Source organism: Podarcis pityusensis (assembly GCF_964106645.2).
Source record: "Podarcis pityusensis genome assembly, chromosome: 13".
NCBI lineage: Eukaryota > Metazoa > Chordata > Lepidosauria > Squamata > Lacertidae > Podarcis > Podarcis pityusensis.
The window spans coordinates 35,840,841-35,858,064 of record NC_138038.1 but is presented as its reverse complement, the minus strand read 5'-3'; the positions used below and the strand labels follow the sequence as shown (position 1 = coordinate 35,858,064).

The following is a 17,224-nucleotide window of genomic DNA, read 5'->3' as shown; positions in this document are numbered from 1 at the left end:
ACCACTCTAAAGGGATCTAGGGAGAAGGCCATTTTGAGTGGTTTGCACTGTGGAGGCGGGGCGGGAGGGCTAGTGAGTTAAAAGGGAGGAGAGTGGCTAGAAGCCAGACTCCGATCTCCCCTGGAAAGGCTAGGTAGTAAAAGCAGGGATTGGGGTGGGGGTGGGAGGGATGGCTGCACTCAGGACGCCTGGGTTCTCAGATGGAGCGTCTTAAAAGGGGAGGAGGAGGGGCAGCCCTCTGCTAAGGCGATCAATAGCGCACTTGTCCATGCCCGCCGGGCGCTGCTGCTCTCCAAGGTCCTGAAATCCAGCGCTGCGTCCCTGCGTTACGTGCCTGCTTGCCTGCCTGATTACGAGGAAAGTCCCCGAGGGGCTGCCGCCCCCTCTCTCCCTCCCTCCCGCCTCGCCAAGCTGTTGCCTTTGTGTCCATCAAGCGTCAGGGGAGATGCCCCCGTCCAATCAGCGGCTTCCCTGTCGCGGGAGTCCGTGCGCCCCGGCAGCTGCGTCTTCCTTCCCCTCGCCAAACCCTCATTGAGGCAAGATGGCTCTCAGCAGAAGGGAGCATCTTTGTTTTTGAGTGAGGGGCGTGTGTGTGTGTGACAGAGAAGCTGAGAGAGGAGACTGGGAAGGAGAAGCAACACGCCCCCATTCTGCAATGTAGAAACACTACAGCCTTTTGCAAGGAGGGGGAAGCCAGATCTGGCCCTCCACACCTTCCAGTGTGGCCCTCAGGACTCTGAAGCCACACTCCTTAGCAGCCCTCACTTGCACTCTCCTCGCGAGTGCTTTTGCCTGGCTGGGATGTGTCCTGATAGGATAAGGATTCATGCTTGCCTGGCAGGAGGATAGAGATGGGGGGGGGGGGTTGCAGAAGCTAGCCAACTGTACAAATATATATATTTCATTTTGCCTCCCAGAATGCAGCCCTCAGGCTAAGGTTTCCCAACATTGCCGTTCTGTTGGATGAGAGCCCAAGGATCCAGGCTCCTGCTTTCAAACAAAGTATTATTATTGCTATTATTAAAATTTGTATACCACCCCTATATCCATAGATCTCCAGGTGGTTCACAACATAAAACTGCAATATAAAAAACACAAAATATATAATGAAAACAAGAACAAAAACAAACCAATAACGTCAATTTCCACAATCTGCTGCACATAGTGCTGGCCACAGATGGCCTCTCAAATTGAAGGAAGAGAAATTGGGGGGGGGGGCGGCACAGACATTTTCAGTGATTCTTTTATAGGGAGAGGATAAATTATCCCAGTTTCTTCAGGATGGGGGCTCACAATTAGCCATGGCAGTATCACAGCTTTTCTCCTCCCCCCCCTCTGCCCCACCCATGCCAAGAGTCTCCTTCTTCTTCTTCTTCTTTTTGCTGCTGCTGCAAGTGCTAACCATGTAGCCACCATTTTCCACCCTCCACAGTGCACTGGACCTAGCAAAGCTCAGGGCATTGTGTGCTTGGGGATGGTAGCCACCCATCCACTCACCAAAAAACATTAATATAACAAAATAAATCATGGAGAATATTCAGAGAAAATTCTGCAGTACTTTGGCTTTCTTTTTCTAAGGCTCTGAGAAAGAGGAGAGGGTGTGTGTTAGAGATTATACCCCCAAAAAATGCATTCTGAGAAACTTTAGCTCAGAATGACCTAATGCATTTCACACCCACCCCCTGCCCAAATATATCACATCAAAACACAATTCTGCATAGGCAAACCTGGGGCAACTGATCCAGAAAACCAGAGAGCCAATGAGCGAAACCGTTTATGGTTTTATCCATGCGCTCATTTTACCTAGTCCCCCCCCCCCATCTCATCATTGTATTAATCCCCCAGATGTATTTGTAAATCATCCTCATTTCATCTCCTCTCGCTCTTCTCTTTCCTCTGCTAAAGGGAGCAAAGCAGTCCTTTTCAGTTTATCTCACAGTAAAGCTGGGGGTTTTCCTTTGTGTTTTGGCAAAGTTATAAAACAACAAAGAGTTTGGTAACACAGGGGTGGTAATTTTAGTTCTTCTGGAGCAAATCAGCACAGAGTCTTGTGATGCCTTAAAGATGAACATATTTATTAGGATGTAAGCTTTCATTCACAGTGACAGCCTACTTCATCAGATGCAACCCTCGTTCATAAAAGCTTCTACTTGAATAAATGGGTCAGTCTTCCACATGCTACAAGACTCTTTGCTGCAACAGATGAATGCAACTGCTCCCCTGGACACCATTACTAAAGTTATAGGCAGCAGGAGACTGACTGAATTTACTTTCAAAATCACTGGGAAAAGCAGCAAATGAATGAACTAATTATGAATGGATGGAAATGGAAATGAATGAAAAATAAACAATAAAAATGAATAATGGATTATTATAACCTTGTACACCTCTAAGCTTATTCAAGAGAGAAGACAAATGCATTGGATGGCTGCCTTGAAAGATCATTTGGAAGCTCTAGCTAGCTCAGAATACAGCATCCAGCTTATTAACAGAGACTTGTAGAGCCAACCACATCTTGCCAGAGCTTAAAGATCTGCGCTGGCTCCCAGTTTCTTTCCAGGATGCAAAAGAAATACTGAAACCAATTACAATAAACACAATCAATAAAAACTTTTTAAAAAATTAAGCATAGGTCTTGCAGATCCTGCGCAACTAAAAGAGGCCACAAATACTTGAAAACCTTTCCAATTAAGGGCCAAAAGCCTGGATAAAACAGGCAAGTTTTTGCATGGTGCCTAAAATATATATATAAAAAGTGTTGACAGGCAAATCTCTCTGGGAATAGCATTCCACAAGTGGGGAGCCACCACTGAAAAGGCCAGTTCTTGCATTGCCAGCCTCCAGAACTTGTGTGAAGGTGGCACACAGAGAAGGGCCTTAGATGCCAACCAAAGGGTCATATATAGGACCTCACAATTTCTTACAGCAACCTTAGCTCTGTTTGGATGTTCTTCTCACAGTTATGGAGAACACATGAGCAGCAAAAACAGGACTGTGCTGAGCGATTCCCCCACTCCAGCTTGCATCCGTCTGTCTATCCATACAGTGCAAATGCCTGGAGCAATATGGGGAGCCTTTGTGTGTGCAGGATTCCATGAGAAACGCTAGGAAACCCTGGGGTTCCAGAACATGTGGATTTCTGCACCCCAGGGGTGTGGTACCTTTTTAAGCCTGAGGCTTGATGATTACTTTGTCCTTCTCAGATAAGGATTCTTGCTTGACTACATGGAGGGCAAGGAAGGGTGAATGTGTATGTATGTGTAGAAACAAGCCCACTGTACAAAGGTGATTTTTTTTTGCACTTCCTGCTTTTGCCTCTGCCTGTGCCCATCACTGGGCCTTGGGAGGCTGCCCAGAAGAGAACCTGGACCTCAGGTTGAAAAAGGTCATCCACCCCAATCTTAGGTGATGGCAGTGTGAACTATTAAGAGATGCATTGCAGAGCTCCAGAACTTGGACCTGTTTACAGCTAGGTATAAGGTATAAAGGGACAAGTCAAAGGCTTAATGGGAAAACAAAGAAAAGATCTGAAAAGGGAGGAAGGGACGCTACCTTAAAGAATGGGGTCAATGGTGTTAAACTGTACAGGGTGGTTTTGTTGTTGTTTTTAACTGATTACACTTGCAGCAATCGTCAGTAGTTAACAAATTAGCCTTTTCTCCCTCTCTCTCGTCTTCCAGGTTCCACAATGAATGCAGCCCGGAGGTCAGCCAAGGTGGACTCGGAGGTGACAGAGTCCCAGATGGAGCCGTCCCTCAATGCCACCGAAATGCCCACCAAAGAGAATGTTTTTTCTGACTTGAAAGACAAGTTCATGAACAAGCTGAGCGACCTGCCAAGTAGGTGGAGCTTGAGCACCTTCTGATGAAACGGGCTTGAAAGGGCATCAAGATATGATACAAACAATGCCTAATCTATTTGAGTCGCATACACTGTCATTTCTTGGCACTAAAATGAGGGTTCGGTTTTAATTTTCGCACAGAGAACGCACAAAGACTGTATGTGTCCTCTAATTCCACACAAGTGGAGCAAAGGAAGCTTGCAGAATGTACTTCTGAAATACCAGTTTGTTTACCCCCTCCTGAAGCTCTGCTTGAAAATATATGGGCTTGGATTGGTCAAATCTCTGAAGCTAAAGTGTGGATGTTATATTGGCTAACAGTTTTAATGCAAAGTATACATAGCCTGATTAGTGCCCCATGGCCTAGAGATGGATGCTTTATATCTGTTCCACGTGTGGATATAACATTATAACAGCCCAGCTGCCTGTATTATTCTTCGCTAACCTAATCAGCGGAACCTTTTGAGCTGTATAATCGGCAAAGAGATTTTTCTTCAGGCAGAGCTCCATGGAATTAGGTAACTCTGGAGAAAGAAGCCAGAGCTTAGGCCTGAAGGGGGAAATGGAAGGTATCCCCCCAAATGTGACAGTGACACAAAAGCAGGAAGGCTTGCAAGGGCCTGTGAGGATACTGTCATGTGGAGGAAGAGCTTGGAAGGCTCATGGATGGATTTAGGGAAATGGCCTCACTACTAAGCTCGGGCTTATATCCTAAGCATGCTTATTAGGGAGTAAGTTCCATTTCAGCTCAGGGAACATTAGGATTCTTTTATTCAAGGACCAAAAGCAAGTATAGCAGAATATCTTACAGAAGTTGCTCAAGAAGGGAAGGCTGAAAAAGTTCCCCCACCCCTGAAGTAAAAATTAAATCTCAACTCCTTCAGTAATTAGGCAAACCACTATCTCCCCTTCTGCCATGGGGGTGGGGTGGGGGGAATGATAATTTTGGCCTGCTTTGCTGGGCTGTCGTCAAGATTCTTGCATTAACTAACATGCTTTCAGAACTTAGAAGATGCACCGTATATATATTCCGTCCAAAAAGAGAGAAAAGCTGTTGAAGCTCACTCACTTTCACTGCCCCTCTGTTCTGCTCCTCTCCAGTCCCGCCCTGGGCTTTGGCCACCATCCTCATAGTGGCCGGCCTCCTGCTTCTCTGCTGCTGCTTCTGCGCCTGTAAGAAATGCTGTGGCAAGAGGAAGAAAGGCAAGAAAGGCAAAGACAAAGTGAAGGCCCAGATCAACATGAAGGAGGTGAAGGAACTGGGCAAGAGCTACATCGACAAGGTGAGTCAAGGCTGGAGGCTGCTTCCCTCTCACGGCACCAGGGGAAGTCGTCGCTTTCCTAAGATATTTCTGAACTTGCACACTTGCACACATGCAGGCATCCATAATCCAAATATAAACTGACTTTTAACTAGGGAACTACACAAAAGCTGCTATCAGTTTAGCACTGCCTATTAGGCACTTGATAGAGGGATGCGGGTGGTGCTGTGGGTTAAACCACAGAGCCTAGGACTTGCTGATCAGAAGGTCGGCGGTTCAAATCCCCGTGACGGGGTGAGCTGCTGTTGCTCGGTCCCTGCTCCTGCCAACCTAGCAGTTAGAAAGCTAGTCAAAGTGCAAGTAGATAAATAGGTACCGCTCTGGCGGGAAGGTAAACGGTGTTTCCGTGCGCTGCTCTGGTTCGCCAGAAGCGGCTTAGTCATGCTGGCCACATGACCCAGAAGCTGTACGCCGGCTCCCTCGGCCAATAAAGCGAGATGAGCGCCGCAACCCCAGAGTCAGCCACAACTGGACCTAATGGTCAGGGGTTCCTTTACCTTTACCTTATTAGGCGCTTGCTTCTATGCCTCCAAAATACGTTTTATATACCTGATCAACATGCGCGTTTTAAGAATTGTAGATTGTGCTGTGTTACATACGTCAACATTTCTGGGCAGATCTACACCATACCTTAAAAGCACATGTAGTTTTTTAAGGGCAGAGAGAAGATTAGCAGTGTGAGGGGGAACTACAGTTCCCAGGGTTCTTTTGGGGGGTGGGAAAAAGCATGGAGTACTTTAGATATATGGTGTGGATTGCTCTCTGTCTTTGATGCTAATACTTCCCTGTTGGCTGCTCTGACCCTTCCCTCCCTCCCTCCCAGGTCCAGCCTGAGATAGAAGATTTGGATCCATCTCTGCTGCAGGAGCCCAAGGAAGAAAAGCCCCAGGAGAAGTTGGGGAAACTCCAGTACTCGCTTGATTATGACTTCCAAAGCACCCAGGTAGGGATGGTCAGTGCTGCCAGCTGGGTTGGATGGGCCAGTGGTCTGATCCAAGGCAAGTAGCTTACCTCTGTTCCTCTTAAACCTTTCCCTAGCTGGTGGTGGGCATTCTGCAAGCTGCTGACCTGCCAGCCTTGGACATTGGGGGCACCTCGGACCCTTACGTCAAAGTCTTCCTGCTCCCAGAGAAGAAGAAGAAATACGAGACCAAAGTGCACCGCAAAACCCTCAACCCCACATTCAACGAGTCCTTCACTTTTAAGGCAAGTTGTCCTCTGCATGTTTCCTCTTCCATCTTGGCCAAAGTTCCTGAGCTTTGCTGAGCATCTCTTCCCCATCTATTCCATCACCTTCCCTTTTTACCATTGGCTTCTCCCCATGCTTTGCGGATCCTCTTCTCCTTCCCAACCCTATCGCACACAGTTTTACCACTGAATCGACCAATAGCACAGAGGCAGGGGGACGCAACATTCCCTTCAGGGCAAACTACCATGGGCCATAGATCAGTGGTGGGCGGGGCCAGAAGCAAAAGTGGGTGGGGCAACAAATGCAAATTTTCCCTTAGGGCAGTAGCCAATGCCTACCCAGACATTCATAACTCCCTTTGAATCCTCCATCCAGGCAAGGAAGAAGCATCATCACAGTTGAAAGACACCTTCCAGCCAGGCCAAACCACTCAGGGGGCAAAGCAGAGCCTGTGAGGGGGTGTGGCCTGAGCAGAGGGGGTGGGGCCTGCTGAGAGTTCTGAGAGCCTGATAGGTCCAGAGAGTTACATTTGACCCTCAGGTGGGAGGTTCTGCACCCTTGCAATGCCATCTGCCATTTAATCAACTCGTTGTGTGTTTGGCCCTTAGGTCCCCTACTCGGAACTGGGCGGCAAGACCCTTGTCATGGCCGTCTATGACTTTGACCGCTTCTCCAAGCACGATGCCATTGGTGAGATACGCATCCCCATGAACACGGTGGACCTGGCCCACGTCATTGAAGAGTGGCGGGACCTGCAGTCAGCGGAGAAGGAAGAGGTAGGGATTGATCAGTGTGGACCCTCCTTCAGAATTGCCTGACCCTGAAAGAGGGTTTGAACATCACAGTTGGGGCCCTTTGCATGTTATTTTGGTGAATTCTGAATTCACAGCTTATTACCCCAGCTTTTGATACTTGTAGGACCCACCTCATTTCTGTGATTGTGAGTTGTTTAAAACTGTTTTTAACATTGTGTTTTAATTGTTGCAATTCACCCTGGGACCTTAGGGTGAAGGGCAAGTAAGACTCGTAATCTGGTGAACCAGGTTCACTTCCTCACTCCTCCACATGCAGCTGCTGGGTGACCTTGGGCCAGTCACACTTCTCTGAAGTCTCTCAGCCTTACTCACCTCACAGAGTGTTTGTTGTGGGGGGGGGGAGGGAAAGGAGATTGTTAGCCGCTTTGAGACTCCTTAGGGTAGTGATAAAGCGGGATATCAAATCCAAACTCTTCTTTTTCTTCTTCTTTTCCATAAACAGCTGACATCAGATAGCTGGGATGATTTTACTTGTGTATTTATTTACATTTACATTTATATCCCATTTATTTAACATTAATATCCCACCAAGGAGTTCAAGGCAGCACATATGGCTCTCCTTGCAACAAACCTGTGAGGTAATTTAGCCCAGTGGTGGACTTTGTGCTCTCATTTATCCACACTCTAACTGCTACTCCTCGCTGGCATGTGGAGTTTGTATGATTCAACATCTGGGGCTGTGAGGAGGAGACTCACATGAGTCCTGACCACAGAATTGGCATCCTGTGGATGGCAGGGAGGAGGTTGCCAACTGTTTGAAGGGTTTTGCCTGCACTAAATCACCCACCCACCCCTTGAACATGGAGATTGGCTCTTGATGCTTCCATCCTCGCTCTAAACTAGCCCTATTTTCCTCTCTTTAGCACGAGAAGCTGGGAGACATTTGCTTTTCTCTCCGGTATGTCCCTACGGCTGGGAAGCTGACAGTTATTGTGCTAGAAGCGAAAAACCTGAAAAAAATGGATGTGGGGGGCCTTTCAGGTAAGAACTCACCATTGTGGTAAACTGAATCAGGACATAGCATGGGTTTCTTTTAGTTGGAAACCTTTCCTAAAGACTTAGTTCCATGATTCTATGTTTCTATGACTAATGGGGGCATTTGTGAAAAAGACTTAATGGCTGAAGCAGATCTATAACCGGTTGTGCTGTGGTATTATGGTTTGCTACTCTTTTTTAAATATGTATTTTTTCTTTGAAGTGGATTACAAGTATATTTTCATATTTGTGGGTCTAATTGGTGGTTGTGGTTGTTATATACCGAATTAGAGCATTGGCCCTCCCAGCTCAGTATAAGCTTATCGTCGACAGACAATATTTAACTTCCACTGTTGCTGGGGAGTCACAGGTGAGGAGAGTGTTGTTGCTATGGACTCACAGTTGTCCATGGAAACTCAGGTTAATTCTGTGTCCAGGGAGGCTGTCTACCAGCTCCACATGGTGCGATGGCTGAGACCCTACCTGCCTGAACATTGTCTTGCCAGAGTGGTACATGCTCTGATTATCTCCCACTTTGACTACTATAATGCACTCAATGTGGGGTTATCTTTGAAGGTGATTCAGAAACTACAACTAATCCCAAATGCGGCAGCTAGACTGGTGACTGGGAGTGGCCGCCAAGACCATATAGCACTGGTCCTGAAGGATCTGCATTGGCTCCCAGTACATTTCCAAGCATGATTCAGAGTGTCGGTGCTGACCTTTAAAGCCCTAAATGACCTCGGCCCAGTATACCTGAAGGAGTGTCGTTTAGCCCGGACACTGAGGTTCAGCTCAGAGGGCCTTCTGGCGGTTCCCTCATTGCGAGAATTGAAGTTACAGGAAACCAGGCCTTCTCAGTATGTTTTACTGTCTGCTGTGGCGTGAACGCCCTCCCGTCAGATGTCAAGGAGATAAACAACTATATGACTACATGACTTTTAGAAAACATCTAAAGGCAGCCCTGCATAGGGAAATTTTTTTGTTGGATGTTTTATTGTGTTTTTCATATTTTGTTGGGAACCACCCAGAGTGGCTGGGGCAACCCAGTCAGATGGGTGGCATATAAATAATAAAAAGCACAATCATCATCATGACCCCATGGGCATCTGGGTGGCCACTTGGTATGGAATCTACGCACATAATAAAAAATACTGTACTGTGAAAATGCTTTTTTTAATGTTTTGAAAAATATATTGAATTTGCCTATAACTCACTGTTGCCATCTAGTGTCACATTTGTATATTGCACTTTACAACACACTTAAAACGTTTTATTTGCAGCTGTATAGCTGAGTCCTATGAGAACAGAGTGCTGGACTAGATGGACTGTTGCTTTTCTTCTTATTACCAGCAGCTCTAGGATTTCAAACAGGGCTCTCTCCCAGCCATACCTGGAGATGCCTGGAATTGAACCATGGACCTTCTGCATGCAAAGCACAGATGTTCTACTACCTCTTAGCTGTGGCCCTTCAATAGACATCAAAATCACAATTCATTAGCGGTGGGGGAGATGGGAACATAGATCACCATTATACATTGCATAATGGAACCCCTGTGTGATTCTGAAATATCTTTCTACTCCTATCCCAGACCCCTATGTTAAAATCCATCTCATGCAAGGAGGGAAACGTATCAAGAAGAAGAAAACAACCATTAAGAAAAACACACTGAATCCCTATTACAACGAGTCGTTCAGTTTTGAGGTGCCATTTGAACAAATCCAGGTAACCCCCCATCCTTCTCCCCACCCCCATTTCACCCAAAGGCAGCCAATTCTGAACTAGAAATGTGTGGACAAATATTTTTTGCAATCTTGCCAGAAAGTTACTTTTTTACACTTATGCACAAGTGCGGAATTTTGCATAGGGGTTTCTGTCTGGTTAGTTTGCATCTAAGTTTGTGTATTTGTTTGGGCCCAAGTCAGGACATGGTGGGCAAACTAGTTTGCTGTTTCCCGTCACTGCTCCACTGCATGTTCAGATAGCTAACTGGCTTGCTGTTATTATTGCCTGGGCGCTGAGCTGTTGTGGATCCTTCTTCATTCTGAGCCTTCTGGCTGTAAAAATACTTGCACATCCTCCCCCCCCCCCCCACTCTGGGTGGATTAATGATAACATTTGGAAAGACCCTCGACATATTCAGAACACTTCTTTGCTATTACAAATTATGCCAATCTCACTCTTAAAAGAATAACTGATAATCACGGTGTTCCTCATATGCTCCTGTGAGTAGAAAGAAACCCAGTCCTTAAATCACGATAGAATCTGCTAGTTCTGGGTTATGCACCAGCCTTTTCTAGATACCGCCCCCCAATTCAGTTGCAACCCTTTGAAAAGCTCCAGGCTTTAAGGAGGTGGAAAGACATAGCCTCATTAAAATTAGATGGCCCAACCTCGCCCCAGGTCAAAAATACTTAAATCTTGCCAAGTTTCCTTCTGATAATAAGGACCCAATTGTTTTGGCAAAGCGGTGGGGAGAGGGTGCAGTTTTCAGCAGAGAATGCTTAATCCTTTACCCACCAGCCACTATACACCAACAAACTGTTCACTTCCATTCCCCAAGTGCTTTCCCCTAGCAATTTGGCAAAGATGCATCTGGAAGCCAAGCTGTGTGAGAGAGTAAATGATGGGAAGAGTTGTAGGTGGAAAATGGTGGGGAGGGAGAGGGTTAAGCTCGCCTATTGCTCTTCTGCTGCTGATCGTGCCTGTTTTCCCCCCTTTCACAGAAAGTCCAGGTTGTTCTGACGGTCCTGGATTATGACAAACTGGGCAAAAATGAAGCCATCGGGAAGATCTTTGTGGGCTGCAACGCCACGGGGGCCGAGCTGCGCCATTGGTCCGACATGCTGGCCAATCCTCGGAGACCCATTGCCCAGTGGCACACCCTGCAGCCTGAAGAAGAGGTGGATGTGGCGGTTGGCATAAAGACCTCTTGATGCCCCTTCCTTGTTGGCCGAAGGATCTGGCAACAGTTGCTTCTCCCGTCCAAGCGAATGGGAGTGTGTGGTTGAGGCACCCCTGAAAATGTGCACGTGTGTGGGGAGGGGGGGAGCCTGTGAGCCTGTCTCTTCTCTCAGAGCCATTTCCTGTTGAAAAAAAAGAAACATCTCCAAGAGAGCGAAAAAAACCACCCCTCTGTTTTTTATCCACTGTGTGAAAAAAAGAAGGAAGATTACCTAGCAGCTTAAGACAGGTTAGAGATTTACTGTAGGTTTACTATGAGGCTTACAACACAACTTGCACAGGTTTATATTTTTGGGTTGGTTTCTCACTTGAAAGCTGAACCTTATGTGCCAGGCAGGCTGACTTTTTGACAAAGCGATCTTTACATTAACCATGCCATCTTTGGGAAAACCAGCCTCAAATAAACCTACTGTTTATCTTTTTTTACCTCTGAGTATACTATAGGTTCATTACAGGTTTCTTTAAAGGACACCATTTCATATATATTTTGGGTATTGTACTTTGGTGCCATGTTTAAAATCTAGACCTCATACGTAAATCTATTGCCTACAAATGTGTTTACAATAGATTTACAAAAGAGTTACGGCAAACTCTGTTCTCTGATAATATTAACTTTTGGACTCTCCATTATAATACTGATTTAGGAAGCTAGATCTTAGGTGAAAACATACCGAAAATCTTTTAAAACATAATTTGAAGCATAGTTTGAAAATGCAACTTGACCGTGGCTCTACATGATGATTAAAATAGCTTTACATTTCTGGCCACTGTGTTATGAAATATTTAAAATTTGGTCCTCCTTTGCAGTTGAAACTGCCTAAAACAGCTTAATTGGGATAAGATTGCAAATATGCTGTGTGTGGGCTTCATGTATAAAACATATTGTAGTATATCCTAATTATTTTATTACAAAATGTTCACATGCTTATCTGACATATAAAAATTAGCCGTCATTGGAGAACTACTGTGGATGTGTTTACTAGCATATATTTACTATAGGGTGTCCCCTTCCCAAATTACAACAGTTTTATGGATGTTGATGTTAACAGATATTTAAGCATCAGCCAACGTATTAAGCTGTTCGTATATAGCTTATTCTACTTTATATTGACTTAATTTGGAGTTTTATAACAGTTTTGACAGAACCATGTATCCGTTTTACAGCACATGCTTTACAACTTATTTATGAAATGTTTGATATGAGTATTAGAGAAGATTTGCTATAGGCTTTATGTAGACTTAAAGCAGATTAACTACAGATTTACTAGTGATTTACTAACCAACTTAAAATAATTTTGCTATGTTACAACATGTTTACATTTTTGCTACAAGCTTAAGACTGGTTTATTATAAAACTGCAACGGGTTTACTGTTTGTTAGCGACCAGTTTGATGCATTTTATAAATGAGAAAAAAAGCATTTATCTATAGGATTTACAGCTGGTTTACAGTGGTTTCCCATGGATCGAAACATGTTTACAACACCTTTGCTATGACAATGATACAAAATCAATTGGTTTTATAGCAAATATTCTGTAATTCTACAAACTATTGTTTAAGACCTAATCATATGCTGGGTAACTGTTTAGCAGGTACATTAATAGCTGGATTTTTACTTTTATTTTAAAAATGGGATTGCCAGCAAGCCAATGGCTTGAAATTCTGAATTGAAATACTTTTGTCCAAATCTGAATTCTGGGCATGACTCTGTGCTTTGGTCTTCTTTTTAATGCTTTCATGTTGCATGGAGTCAGAATAGGAAAGGAAGGCAATACTGAAATACTTAGGCCAAAACATCTGTCAAAGGCCAAGTAAGTCCACAATAAAAAAGAAAGAAGCCTAAGAATTAAAAAAAACACAAAACATCCGACTAGAACTTTTGATCTTGATATTTGGACGCTCTATTTCCCTCACACCCCACCCCAAATATTTGACAAAGCATCATTTCTGGTCTCAGTTACAATCCTTTTACCAAAGGTTTTGTGCCTACAAGTAAACATCAGTGTTGAACTGCCCACTGAACTCACAAGCAAATGAGCTTAGATAGCAAAAAGAGTTCTAAATCTGTTTCCAATGACAATTTGTAGATGAGGTCCAGTTTTCAAAGGAACACATTTTTAGGCTAAGTTACCAAGCATTTTATTAGACTCATCTATAAGCATACTTTTGCTGATGATGTCAGCAGAAAGACAAAGGCTGTAGCATTCTTGATTTCTCAGCACATTTGTCTGACTATATACTATAAAACTATAGAATTATAGTTCTGTAGTTCCTCTATGCTTTTAAAAAATATATAATTGAGGCAAAATGGCTGACTTTAACTTCTTGATCTTGGCAACAGAAGAACTAACTCTAATTAGCCAAAGTAAATGTACCTCAAATGGGGAAGCAAATGAGTATTATGGTTCTGAACTCTCTGCAACCAGGAGAAAGCAACCAGGAGAAAGGGAAATGGGAGGGGAAAGGATTTTAGTCACTTATTTCTTGTTTGGGGAAGAGATGTTCTGAAAGATCTCTGAGGTAGAGAGATATCCTGCTGGTGTTGTCCTCACATCTTGGCTGTGAAGGTCCAATTAATATAGGAACTGCTTTATGCCAAGTCAGATCATTCATTGGACCATCTAGTTCAGTATTGTCTACATCAGAGCTAACCAATGTGGTGCCTTCCAGATGTTTTGGACTACAACTCCCATCAGCCCCAGCCAGCATGGCAATGGTCAGGCATGTTGAGGGTTGTAGTGCACAAAATCTAGAGGGCTACCACGTTGGCGACCTCCGATCTACACTGATTGACAGTGGCTCTCTGGGATTCCAGACCACGGTCTCTTCCAGATCTATGTGGAGATGCCAGGAACTGTACCTGGGATCTTCTGCATGCAAGCTGATGCCTCACCAAAGACCTAAGGCGCTTCCCCAGTCATCCACCGTTGTCTCCCTTATATTGTAGATTGGTACAAATTTCATGTTCAGTCAGGGGGAGGAAGAAGAGCATCATCATCTATACTGTAACAATACTGGGCCACCTTAGAAAGCCACTGTCCTGTTGAGCAGTGACAAACGTCTACAGGCCATAGTCCACAAAATTACTTATTTCCTGAGTAACAGGGTATTCTAGAGAAGCATACAAGCCATTTGGACCTTTGCCAGAGTGACTGGAAAAGGGCACAGGAGGCCAGCTTACTAACTCTTTGCCCGCCATCTAAAAAATGTCCACACAATTCTTTGGGAATTTAGGAGCTCCCCAGTTACTTTCTCTTTGTAACTCTCCAAGACACTGTTCGCATTACTTTTCATCTGATTGTACAACATCGGGAGTTGTGCATCTGCACTCCAAAAGAAACAAACTTGATTAGCTCTACTGTTAATGCAAATAATGTAGGGCTTACCACCACCCAGAGCTGTGTGTGAAATTTGAATCTGACTTCCCTCTAAGATTAGAGAAAATATTCCAGACAGTTCCAGACTGTCACCGTTTTGGGGTAGAATTTGGTCACATGCTGGTAAATTCAGGTTTCACAATTATAGTTGATTGGGATGTCTTGTGCAACAAAACCGATTCCCCAAAAGATTGGATTTATTGCAGTAAGGAAAGTGACATGAAAATGCACTGGGAACTATAGGACAACACTTGATGCAACATTGTCTAACCCCTTCGCAAACAATCAGAATGAATGTTTATTAAATAGCCAGCATTGTGTAATCTCCCTGCAAACAGATCAAGATGAATATATTGAAAAGTCGGCCAGAAGCACCCTTTTACAACCAAATACAGTGGTACCTCTAGTTACAAACCTAATTCATTCCGGAGGTCCATTCTTAACCTGAAACTGTTCTTAACTAGAGGTGTGCTTTAGCTAATGGGGCCTCTTGCTGCCGCTGTGCCGCCAGCACACAATTTCCGTTCTCATCCTGGGGCAAGGCTCTCAACTCAAGGTACTGGTAACTCTTCCAGGTTACCGGAGTTTGTAACCTGAAGCGTTTGTAACCTGAGGCATTTGTAACTCAAGCAAAGCTCTCAACTCGAGGTAACTCTTCCAGGTTACCAGAGTTTGTAACCTGAAGCGTTTGTAACCTGAGGCATTTGTAACTCAAAGTACCACTGTACACTGAAGTCTTTAAAAAGAAGGCTCTTGTAAAGTATTAGCACTTCAGGCCCTGCTTTTAAACGCATCACATTCATTTCATCCAAGACAGGAAATACCTATTAACACTTATTTGTGCAACCTAGGGTAATCTCAGAACTGCTGCTCCAGTGCCAGATTTGTAAGCAGTGAGATTTTATTTTTCTTTAACTAGTACCTTCCTGCAGACGTGCAAAAACCAATCTCCTTCCATGCTTTGGAGAGAGAGTTAAAACATGAAACCAAAAAAAGAAAGAAAGAAAAGAAAGAAAACCAACCAACCAACCAATAAAAAGACTAGGCCAAGGTCAGTTGCCCAGCCAAGGGGCATGGTGGCCATTTTGTTGTGTAGCCAATGTGTTTTTGTAGTTGCAGTGTTCATGGAATTGCACCGCCATCTCCATCCCACTTGGGTTTAGAATATTTACTGCTCTGTTGATCTCCTCAGGTTCACCTTAATTTCAACCCTGCTCCTACATCTCTTTTATTTTCAGTTGTTCATCAACAACAAGAGATGGCAGTTGCAAAGCCAAGGAGATATATACTGTTTAATATGTCATGCTAGAAGGTGTTCATTTCAGGCTGCTGAACTACCATCTCATTTTCCATTATTTTCCTCATGGTCCATGATAACTGATGAGTGGACAAAGCAATGGCCTTTTAGGAAGGCCAGTGTCGATCTGTTAGTGAGTTCTGTGCTGTGTGTGTCTCACCCACTGTATTCCACTAACAACATAACCTTTTCCTAAGTCCCTGCTAACATCCATCTTCAACAATCTGGCATCAGCGAGCATGTCTGTGCCCAGGTCAACATGCCCATCTATGAAAACAGGCCACCTCCAAGTTTTGAGGGGTTGTGTAATTTGTAACGATTGAAGGGATTGTGTAAAGTGCAGAAGGCTTTGTAACTTTGGTGTGTGGTGTTTCTAATATCCCCTTCAGTCCTCCAAACCACCCATTTAAGTGGTGCCGTCCTCTGAAAGTCACCTCCACTCCCCCTTTTGAAGCCTGTTTTAATATTGATGTATTTGACCAAACAGTACTCTTTGTCTGTTAATAAAGAAGAGATCTCTATATTTCAAATGTGTTGCTTCTCATTGTCTTTGCTTTGGGCTGCAGTGAGGTAGGGGTGCTCGACTGAGAAACATACAAAAAATCCCGCTGTGTAATGAGTTGTGAAGAATTGCTTCTGGTTGGCACCAGCGCCCTTACTGCCGGCGTTCTCAAGGCTGTATAAGAGGCCATTTCATTCCATTAAAGCCAAGAGGTCATTATTATTCCTTATTAAACTCAGGTGAGAGTCATAGACTGGTAGTTGAGGGGAAAGTGGCCACTTCTCATTTCAATTTGATCTACTGAAATTTATGTGTGCTTTAGGTGGTTCTTTGCCTGAACGACTAAACGCACAGGTAAATAAGTGAATTAAAAACTATCAAAGAAGCCCGGGCCACCTCCAGCTTTTGAGACCCTTAGCTATAACACAAATTGAAATGACGTCACCCAAAAATAAAATAAGACACCCAAAATAGAGCGAGTTACATGCAAGCACAGACATGCACACACACACACACACACACACACACACACACACAAATACTTTTCTAGCTGAGGGTGTGTGTCACATTTTGGTCTGATGTGCATAAAAACAAGTTGTGAAACTTATCCAATGCCAGAAAATGCACAAGTGTTTAGTCCCTTTTGAGCCTGAGACCCTAGGCTTAATGGTCCTGCAGACCACCACCACTCCTGGCTGGCTCCTGATGTAGGTTAGAAGAGGAATAGCCAGTGCTTTTTTTCTTTTCTAAAAAAAAATTTAGGGGTACTCTCATTTTCCTACTCATATTGAAATACTGCCCCTCAATGAGGCCAAACTTAGATTCACAAAATGTTTAGGGGTATGTGTACCCCTGTGCCCCCCCCCCCGAAAAAAAGCACTGGGAATAGTTCATTCAGACCCTCCAAGTGTCCTTATTTTCCATGGACAGCCCCGGATTTAC

The 17,224-nt window shown here is 44.3% G+C and overlaps 1 protein-coding gene across 1 annotated transcript in view; it reads left to right on the top strand.

The window, feature by feature from the left end:
• The window catches only part of SYT5 (synaptotagmin 5), a 31,064-nt gene extending 14,761 nt beyond the window's left edge, over window positions 1-16,303 (top strand). Inside the window, exons 2-9 of the mRNA XM_080977656.1 lie at window positions 3,681-3,839; window positions 4,943-5,124; window positions 5,987-6,106; window positions 6,202-6,369; window positions 6,961-7,128; window positions 8,031-8,148; window positions 9,735-9,868; window positions 10,870-16,303. Coding sequence (XP_080833782.1) covers window positions 3,689-3,839; window positions 4,943-5,124; window positions 5,987-6,106; window positions 6,202-6,369; window positions 6,961-7,128; window positions 8,031-8,148; window positions 9,735-9,868; window positions 10,870-11,079 — 1,251 coding nt within the window. The 5' untranslated portion in view covers window positions 3,681-3,688 and the 3' untranslated portion in view covers window positions 11,080-16,303. The remainder of the gene's footprint in view (window positions 1-3,680; window positions 3,840-4,942; window positions 5,125-5,986; window positions 6,107-6,201; window positions 6,370-6,960; window positions 7,129-8,030; window positions 8,149-9,734; window positions 9,869-10,869) is intronic.
• The last annotated feature ends 921 nt before the right edge of the window (window positions 16,304-17,224 follow it).